Raw genomic sequence first — 11,084 nt, forward strand, 5'->3', positions numbered from 1 at the left:
CAGATAGATAGATAGATAGATAGATAGATAGATAGATAGATAGATAGATAGATAGATAGATAGATAGATTGATTGATTTTGGAATCAGATTGATTATTCATCCATTGTCGTTGACGCTCTCCTGATGTTTTGGTAGATTTCAGAGTTCATACATCACAGCCGTTTCAGCTGAGGATCTCTCAGTTTAATTAGACTGAGCTTTTGACTCATGGTTTGTCACGGTTCAGATTAGGCCTGAGGCGCACCACCTCTGCTCAGTGACAGGCCAGTAAATCTAACGCTGTAATGCAGGCTGGCCTGAACTGAACTCTTGGAACTTCTGAAATGAAGAGGCAGTGGAGGAGCACAAATGACCACAACAGCCGAACATAAAATTGAACATTCACTGCTATAATATTTATATAATGATTTTAACCAAAATCACGTCAGTGTTAAGAAACTGAAATGAAAAGCTACAGATACATTATTACAAAAATTAAAAGTTCATAAAAAGTTTAGAAAAGTTAATTTGCTTATATCTAAGTTCTGGCAGCCAGTGATGGTTTTCTATTGAGTCATTTTTATTTGATCACTCTCAGGAGATTTCCTCCATACTCCAGAATCTGAAGAGAGTGGAACGACAGCTGCTAGGTAAGCAGTACTGAGATGTTCTGCTCTTGTTCATACTTTTAATGTCTGCCATGCAATATCCTCATGAGACCCAACAAAAAAAAGTTTTTGGTATTTTGGTACGTTATAGTGTAACTTTAGTATGATGTGAAAAAAGGTTGTTTTTTTTTGTTGTTGTTTCTTTCTATTTTTTTTAAATATATATATATATATATATATATATATATATATATATACAGTATAAAGGGAGACTATTATAAACCTTTTCCTTTTGTCTAAGTGTTTACTTGAAAGTCTATAGTGTGTGATCCTCAATTTTTTAGTGAATGTTGCCCAGTTTTTCTCTGTAACCATTTACAAAGTCAGCAGGTGTATGATGCATAGTGTTCTGAAATCTGTTCAGATTTTGAGTCATGCAGCTTATTCCAGCCTTTAGAGAACTTTATTTGGCATCATTAACAAACCACTAAGTTTTTGTTAACTGTAAAACAGTTATTTATAGATAAAGAAAGAAAGAAAGAAAGAAAGAAAGAGAAAAAGAAAGAAAGAATTATTATTAAAATCTACCGTTTGGGGCTGGTAAGATTAATGTTTTTGAAAGTAATGTTTTTGAAAGAAGACTCTTACGCCCACCAAGGCTGAATTTATATATCAAAATTACAGTAAAGACAGTAATATTGTGAAATATTATTACAATTTGAAAAAACTGTTTTCTGTTTGAACACATTTTAAAATGCTACCGTAAAACTGAATTTTTAGTAGCCATTACTCCAGTCTTCAGTGTCACATGATCCTTTAGAAATCATTCTATTTTAAACAGTTGCACTGTTTAAAACTAAAAGTATACATTTCAAATTTCTTAAAAAAAAAAAAAAAACGTTCTTATGTAGTGTACACACAAGTTTGTTGACTGCTAGTTAATCTGCAATGGTAATGACATATTTCACTTTTTGGAGAAAAAGTAATAGGTAAGTAATAAGTATTTTAGTATGTAGCATTTGAGTTTATATACATGATTTACTATGAAGACATATGGAAGGAAAGATACAAACTTTAGGTTTTGCGCTTATTTTTTTCTTTTGTCTTTTTTCTGTATTTTTGTATGCACACTAGAGTATATAAATAAAGTGACGTGACATGTGGCCAAGTATGAATTAGTGCTCTGCATTTAACCCATCCAAAGTGCACACACACAGCAGTGAACACACACACACCGTGAACACACACCCGGAGCAGTGGGCAGCCATTTATGCTGCGGCGATTGGGGAGCAGTTGGGGGTTCGGTGCCTTGCTCAAGGGCACCTCAGTCGTGGTATTGAAGGTGGAGCGAGTGCTGTACATTCACTCCCCCCACCTACAATCCCTGCCGGTACGAGACTCGAACCCGCAACCTTTGGGTTACGAGTCGGACTCTCTAACCATTATCTCTCTCCATATAAAGTGCTTGAATTTAAAAGCTGTTAAATACTGTTCTCCATGGAGTGTCTCAATCATAAAAAAGGTCCAAGGAGTATAAATCCAAGGATTATTGTTTATATATTTATTATTTGACTGAATGATTAATTGTCCTTGGTTGTCTTAAATGACTATACGAGATACTCACTAAATATCTTTATCTTGAACTTTCAATCCCCAGTGATTGATATAATGGTGGACCCTGATGGCACACTGGATGCTCTGAGCAGTCTGGGTCTGACCAGTCCACTTATGGCTGAGAACAGAGTTAGTCCTGGCTCACAAGGACCAGCTGGCAACCAGGCTGTGGATGTATCCACGAGTACGGCAGCACTGCCCTCTGCCTATTCAGAGGTCGCAGAACGAGATATTGGCCTGCAGGAGAGGAGCAAAGAGCAGCACACTGCTGATCAAAGCTAAATTACTCTGGACAGTTTACACTGAGATCCTGCACTGGTTTCCAAATGCCAGGTCAACGGGACTTTTATGTGAATAATGTGAGGTATGCTGTAAAACTTCCTATATGGCACTGCATTTAAAAGTTTGCTTCATAAATTCTATATATCCTTGAACGTATTTTCAATAATTAAAGAAAATATTTTGAAATATCAATCAACTGTAACACCCCATAGCCAGAATTACTGCACACAAGCATTAATTGTTGTGAGTGTCCGTCTTAATAATCGGCAGTGCTGTAGATGTGCCCAGGAAGATACTGACTGTTGAACAGCAATAGCAGATATGATTTATTCAAAACTGAGGTCATGCTGTGTATTGTCAAGTATTGAGCCAAACTCCTTATTCAAAGGGTTCAAAATTAACACTCTCCAAGCATTAAACTGACCAGTTGGACAGCAACAAAATATGTGATTCAAATCAAATCATGTACTGAAGAAAACATGTCAGACAACTTTTACCTCAGTAGGGAATTTTCCATCTTAAGTTTATCTTGGATGCATAGAGTTCTTGTTTTTTTTTTTATGTGGAGACACATATGTGGAATATTTCTCACATTAAGGCACCAAAACTAATTTGAGAAGCAAAGTGACACAATGACCTGTGCTGTCTGGCACAAATATGCAATGAATTCCCATTGTCAATAGGCACTATACCAATCAATAGTTTGGGGTCAGAAAGATTCTTGAACGTTTTTGAAAGATGTATGCTCACTAAGACTGCATTTATTTGATCAAAATACAGGAAAACATATATAAAATATTACAATATAAAATAACTGTTTTCAATTGTAAAAATGTAATTTATTCCTTTGATGGCAAAGCTGAATTTTGAGCAGCCATTAATTTAGTCTACTATAGTGTCACGTGATCCTTCAGAAAAAAATCAATTTGTGGATTTGATTCTCAAGAAACATTTCTTATTATATTAATGTTGAAAGCAGTTGTGCTGCTTAATATTTTTGTGAAAACTGTTATACATTTTTAAGCATTCTTTGATGAATAGACAGTTTAAAAGAACAGCATTTATTTGAAATAGATTTATTGTAACTTTTGATCAATTTAATGCATCCCAGTTGAGTAGAAGTATTCATTTCTTGAAAATAAAGACACATAAAAAAATCGAAATTACCTCAAACTTTTGAACATAATAACAGTGCATATTTGAATAAAAAATAATGCAATCATTTTCATGGCTGTATTTTGCCATTGGTACTAGGTGTGATCAAATTTCTCGACCCTGTTTACACAGCAGTGAACCAAAAACCAAAAAAAAAATGTAGTCAAAATATTTAAAGCCAATTTCTGCCAAATATTGAATACACCTAAAGTGTAATCAGATCTTTAGACATTGAGGTTGACTATCCGAAAATGATCATCTAAAAAACAATATCGCAGTTGTTTTGCTGCTGTACATTTTGTGATTTATGAGAACGCTGATATGTCAAGACAAAGATAAACTGTGTATTACACTGGCCTTTATATTTGATACATTTTTTAATGTTTCTTGGTTTGCAGTCTTAGAAACAACCCAGTACAATATGTGAAGTGTAAAAATCAAGCATAGTTATTTGGTCCAGTCCTTCAATTTGATCTTTATCTTTTGTAAATTTAATCGTAAAACATTTCTTTGCATACCTTTCATTATAATGTTACTGCTTACCTGTAGTTCTTATAACAGTTGCCATGTTCCTCCGATACCCTCTTCATATATGGGAATATATAATAACCAATTAGGAATACACAAGTTGTCTCTGCCATGTGATAGCCAATAGGAGGGCCTGGATTTACCCAGATGTCAATCAAGCTTGTTATGTCACGAAGTGCCCATTATCAAGGTCATTATCTGATGATGTAGATGTTAAACATCATGTTATTTTGCACATGCCAATGAATCAACCTGTTCAAATGAGTGTTGTGAAATGGGTACTTTTGACAGATTGAAAAACAGCTCATTTTATGTCAAATGTCTTTGCAGGCCATCTGGTTAGGTAGGTAGCATGGTAATTTTTCTCTCCTTTTGGCTTCCGTCTGCCTCATACCAGTGGTGTTTATACATGAATGTAAAACTAATAATATTGATTTATTAAAGAACTTTCATATCCCTGGACGCTTGATGTCATAATGTATTTATAGAAGATTCACCCTTTTCGTAATTAAAGGGGTCATATGATGCGATTTCAATTTTTCCTTTCTCTTTGGAGTGTTACAAGCTCGTAAAAAGACAGTATAAGTCATTATAATCCATAATTATGTCCCCACTGGATGCAACGAATGCCTCGTTTATAATGGGTTTTCATGTTTTTGAATCATCGCTCCGGCCTAACAGGGCATCATCACAATATGGTGAGGGGCGTAACATTTTCATCACACACTTGAGGTATTCGGCCAATCATAACGCACTGGATAGCTGGCCAATCACAGCACACCTTGCTTTTCAGACCGATGAGCTTTGTAAAAATCGACGCGTTTCAGAAAGGCGGGGCATAGAGGAGAAACAATAATGTACAGTATGTGGAAAATAATGTGTTTTTTGAACCTTAAACCACATAAACACATTTCATTACACCAAATACACAAAATAATGTTATTTTTAGCAACATCATATGACCCCTTTAAAGAATTTTACACACGCACACACATGTATAGCCTATATATATTTCTGTTTTGCTTGGAACTGTTGCTTTAAGGAAATAAATTGACTTTAATAGTTAACCTATTAATGAATTAGACAACAGTCTTATCTATAGCCTAGTTAAAAACTAAGTCATGTTTGAATGGGTTAAAGCAGAAGTGATAGCACATAAAGCTGCTTGTCCTCTTTATCCTAGTCTTGACCCTATAAACACACACACACATTCATTTCAAGGATAAGGCAAGACTGATTTGCACGTCGTGCTCTATGAAGACTATTAAAATAAATTAAGTTTAAAATCCCAGGAGGCTTTAGTTCAGGTAATGTAGTCCTGATATATAGCACTCCTTAATCCTCTCTTTTGTTCTATACTAGCCCTGCATTTAACATAAAGGTGCTGGAGCAAAAAGGATGTTAAATAACTTTTTGACTAATCTCAGAGTAGCTAAAGCATAGCCCTTTATACTGTATCTCATAGAGCCTTATTTTACATTTAAAAAGAGAAATGTGTGAAAGCGGACTGCGCAGAGTGTTTTATTTTTATGTTTGTTACATAACAGCTTTTCCGCAGTGTTTGATAATCATGACAAATCATTCAAACAGCAGCTCAGAAAGACACACGTCTTCCCGGAGGATTTCGGTTACACAGAGGGACAGCACATTTACATATTCTGTGCATTTGGTCGATGGGCAGTTATTGCTGAGGGTCTGATTGTGTTTCAGGAGAACAGAGAGTGGAAAAAAGGTGCTGAGTCATTGGTTTAATTATGCTAACGGACCAAGGGAGGAGGAATTAGTATTCATGGTAGAGAGCATATGGGAAAGACCACAGTCTGAAGAAAGTAGAAAGCAAAGTATAAAGCAGAGATCACAAAAAATATTCGGAATAAGCTCTGATCTTATCTTTTCAAGTCAAACATGACATGAAAATGAACTAGCCTATTATTCATTTTCTAATAGGCCTACACAACTTACTGTGCCGCCATACATTTCACTTGTTGAATGTTCTGTTTCACTCAGAAACACACCACACTATCGAAATTGAATCGGTTACGAATGCAACTTAATGTTGATTTTAAAGCAACTGTATGTAGTTTTGTCTATTTTTGTGACTTTGGAGCCCCCTACAGTTAAGTTCTTCTTCTTATTATTAGTTCTATGGCGGATTACATCCATGACTTATCAGGTGCATACCGCCACCTACTGTATCGGAGTATGCAGCATGGATTATATCTTAATGAATCTACTTTACATTATTAAAAAAACAAAAAAAACAACACTACAATCTAAATCCTATAATATACCCTGTATCCTTCAGATATTCCACAACAGCATCCTGTGCATCTTTTAACCCTTCTCCTGTTACTACAGTTAAGTGAAATGTATTGTCGTAAATATAACACTGTCGTAATTACAGTGAATAGCTGTTGCTGCCGTAAAGCAATCTGCCTTTTTTGCGGAATTTCGTACCCGCTCACCAAACTTGGAGCTCTTCGAACGTTTTGGCAGGAGCTAATGAAAGAAAGTGAAGCCATTCACTTTATTAAAATAAAGTCTACCATCAGAATGATTTTGAAACTTATATTTCAAGGGGGGAACTTAAATTTAGTTGTTTTAAGGCCTGAAATGATAAATACTCCTAAAGATCAACTTTTAGATGTCTACACTACTTTTTATGATTCTAGAAACAGTCTTGGTCTTTTCTATCAGTAGACTGGTACAACATGATTTTTCAAGTTATTGTTATGGTTATCGGAGTAGCCTACATTTGACATCAAACATCAAAATTTCTTATATGTTGTCAGTGTTGTAATTTCTTTGTAATTATGTGTGAGATCTTCTGGCAGTTTCTGAGTGAAAATTGTCCATACACCAATTTTTGTCAGTGTTGTTTGTTTTTATCTGTTTCTATTGACAGGCGATGCTTCACGACACAACTGCTGCTTTCATTATGAGTTTCATCAGTATTGCATTGATATATTGCTTATCTCAAGGATCATAACTGATTGAAGTACTTGATCACCATGGAGAAATGCGCATGAGGCAAACGAGGAAATATGAAGCAATCCAGTGTAGTGTTTTATTACAAAATCATTTCCTCTCATCACCCAATAATACGGATGGGTATTTGTTTTTTGAATGAGTGTGAAGCACGCAGGCAGAAGGCTGTGAACTTCTGGGTAATGTCAAATGAATACTTTATTGAGTTTGCCCACAGCACTTCTGATTTAATATGCACTGATGCCTTTACGTGTGTGTGTGAGTGTGTTGGACTCGCAGTCATGCATCAGAGCACCATGTACACACTGAGCGGAGGGGAGGGTACCAGGTGCAGGATGTGGGGTCTATGCATCCACTCTCACACACTTTCTTAGTCACTGTGCCCACCCAGACTTTGCCAGCCCCTCCCAACAGGACAGGGAGACCCCTTTCTGCCTGTGTGTGGATGAAATCCAAAGAAATCAGGCTCTCTGCAAGACACGGCTCAGTCACAGCACAGACTCCAACAGCGTTTGCTGCTAGCACTGGCTTAGAGTCTTTTCCTCGGGGACCGAACTACTTGGGGTGAACATCTTATGGAGATAAAGTAGGAGTATTTGGATATTTGACGAAGTGGAAAAATGCAAGATAGGAGGTTTGTTTCAGAAGGTCCAGTGATGAAGGCTCCACCCGAAACGGGGTTCTTCTCCACGCCTCTCACCCGGCAGGGTAACAGCGTCTTCAGCGCCGTCCAGCAGCAGGACTACTCTGCTATGATCTGGCTTAAAAGAAGAGATAGAATGGAACGGGTAAGGCTGACCTTTAACGACTGACCGCTGATATGACAGTAACTGCTGACTGCTGCCCTTTTCCCCTCAGCACAGAAACCCTCCACCTGTAACCATGAAGGCACACACAGCACACAGGGTGAAGTGGGCAGGTCTGTGTGTCTATGTGGAGAATATATTGTTTTTTGACACTGTACCACTGCAATTCATTCACTAACATTTTCAGTTTTAATGTTATCTGAAGTAGGTTTTTGGAGATGAGCTGAGAGAACATGTTCATGTATGGATTGTAATGATGCAGCCTGTAGCATGAGTGATGCCAAAACACTTTCTGATTTTTAATGAAGTCCAGCTGCTTATAAATCAATCTCACTAGACTCTCTAGAAGCTCAATGATCTATCTATCTATCTATCTATCTATCTATCTATCTATCTATCTATCTACCTATCCGTCTATCTGTCTATCCGTCTCTGTCTGTCTGTCTGTCTGTCTGTCTATGTAGAACATTATGTGTACACAACCTCTTACTGTAACCCAGGATTTCCTAAGGGTTTGTGTATGATGGAATTATAGGAGGTTCAAACTATTGGCATAGAAATGTTACTTACACAAAAGTAAAAAGTTTGCAAAAAACAAAAAACACAATATGCATTTACTTTTTAAATACAATATATTTAGAAATGACTTTAACGGGATGATGTAAATATATGTAATGTAAAAATACATCTAATATAATAATTGATTGATTGATTTAAAGGTTACATTGGATAATTCAGCATTTTATTCATTTTGACAATTTTATCAAGTACCTGTCAAAATAAAATAGATCTGAAAGATATGAATATCCATATATGCAAATATTTGAATTAAAATGATGTCTTAATGTAATTGTAATAAACAATCAATTCAGATTCCACTCAGTTGATAGGTAACGGAAAATAATGAAAATGTCTGTAATGTAATCTGGAATTATTCAATAAAATTAAATAACACTTACATCAGCAAACATGCAAAACCACATGCCACTGAGGACCTATCTTCCCTAATCCAGAGCGGATCATTAAGCCTCAAAGGTCTAACCATTTTACTTTAAAGTAAAAACAATATTTTTTATGCTACAATTATAAATAGTTAACTGTGTCCACAAATCTCCACTGACAATCTCTCTATGACAACATACATACTAACTTTTAATGTTCAACATGAAATATATGCAATGACAAAATATTATTTTATTATAGATTCTGATTATTAATCATTTTTTTTTATTATTATTAATTGTTTTTAATTGTTTATATTATAATTGTTTTATTATTATCATTATAAATAGGCTGCAATTTTAACTGGTTTGATGAAACAAATCTCACACATGTTGATGTTTAGATGAAACAGCTGTTCAGTAAATGTGCTTAAATGAGATTTAGTGTCAAAAGAGAAAGAAGGAGGATCTTGCGCTTGATTTCAAGTTAATAATAGAATCCACCAAAGAGCAAAAAAACTCAATTCTTGAAATTCGTTTGCTATGTGTCCAAATAAAAGGATTACATGCCGAGATACTAGCATTCTTCTTTATTCTTATAAAGTGCAAAAAAGTGCTCTGTGCATGTTAAAATCAACAGACAATTCGGTCACACAGGACCTTTCTCAGTGTTCACATTCTATTGAAAAAATAAATTTTTATATTAAATTCCTCACATATCAACACACGTGTATCTAGTCAGTTCAATTAATGAATCAGTGTCAGACCAGTTACTTCATTGGCAATGTCCAAATATTTCCAGAGGAGATACAGAAGAAAAAGAAGAAGAAGAAAATGTCATTCACAATCTCCATACAATCAGTCACAATAATCGACCAACATGGAATAGATATGGAGAAAAAAAAGGAATTGAATATATATAAAAAATAAACCATTACAATAGAATGTGAACACTGAGGAAGGTCCCGCGTGACCGAATCGTCTGTTGATTTTAACATGCACTGAGCACTTGTTTGCACTTTATAAGAATAAAGAAGACTGCTAGTATCTCGGCATCTAATCCTTTTATTTGGATACATAGCAAACAAGTTTCAAGAATTTAGGTTTTTTTTTTGGTTTTTGGTGGGTTCTATAAATGAGATTTAGTGCCATCTATGGTCAATATGAGAATATTGTTCCCCATTTTACAACATGTAAAATTACAAATACAGTCAAAATATTATACTTGTGTACAAAATAAGTAATTAAATGCATTATTCATTATATTTATGGAATGTTTAAAACATTATTTCAAAACATACGGTAAATCATTTAGGTGACAGGGCTTAAGCAGTCAAATGTTATACTTGCAAAAAAATGGTAAAATATGCGATACATATAAAACATGAGTGTGATACTGTATTGCAGTAATGAGGATCTAGAAAGAATCAATGACAATAATGAGAATTACTATCAAAAAAAGAGGAGCAAAACTTCCATTGCTGAGAATTTGATAATGAAAACAAAATCTGAATGGTCCTAAAATAGGCTTCATTTTCTTTATGCAAAAAGTAATTTATTTTCTTTTCTTTTTTGAATTCTTTTGCATTTGGGGTGATATGTGACCTGGGCAAGTTTTGGGAGGTTGACATATATCTGGATGATGCTAGCAGGCTACAGTAAGCCAGAGCATTTCTTCATGTTCTCTGTTAGCTGTGTACTGTAGCAGGCACTCTCATTTGGCTTGCTGGGTCTGTCTCTATATGTCTTTCTCTCTCTTAGTGAAATGAGCCACTCGTGGAGGGAAGTGTGCTGTGCTGTGCCTTCCCCGATAAGAATTGATGACCTTCTCTGCTTTTCTGTCCCTGTGTTTCTTTGATATAAATATAAATAAATATAAATCATGCTCAGTTCCTAATTTTTGACTTCTCCTTCAACCTAAAACTCAATTACATAACCAGGCCACTATACCTGTGAATGTAGCACCTTTGGCTGTTGTAAAAGTGTAGTGCTTGATGAAAGCAGAGGTTTCATTCCTGGCTCTATAGATCTTGCTGTTTAAATGAGCTCTGTTTAGCCTTTGTGTTCAGACTGAAGTCTTTGAGACAAAGCTTCGGATGTTTCAAGTATTCTGCTCAGGAGGGACATCTTGTCCTTAGACAGCCCATGCAATCTCTCTCTCTCTCTCTCTCTCTCTCTCTCT

The 11,084-nt window shown here is 35.5% G+C and overlaps 1 protein-coding gene across 1 annotated transcript in view; it reads left to right on the forward strand.

The window, feature by feature from the left end:
- Positions 1-3,166, forward strand: part of LOC107678228 (centrosomal protein of 170 kDa-like) — an 18,205-nt gene extending 15,039 nt beyond the window's left edge. Inside the window, exons 18-19 of the mRNA XM_016473433.1 lie at positions 579-630; positions 2,246-3,166. Coding sequence (XP_016328919.1) covers positions 579-630; positions 2,246-2,484 — 291 coding nt within the window. The 3' untranslated portion in view covers positions 2,485-3,166. The remainder of the gene's footprint in view (positions 1-578; positions 631-2,245) is intronic.
- The last annotated feature ends 7,918 nt before the right edge of the window (positions 3,167-11,084 follow it).

Source organism: Sinocyclocheilus anshuiensis, unplaced genomic scaffold (genome assembly GCF_001515605.1).
Source record: "Sinocyclocheilus anshuiensis isolate Anshui unplaced genomic scaffold, SAMN03320099.WGS_v1.1 scaffold648, whole genome shotgun sequence".
Taxonomy (NCBI): Eukaryota; Metazoa; Chordata; class Actinopteri; order Cypriniformes; family Cyprinidae; genus Sinocyclocheilus; species Sinocyclocheilus anshuiensis.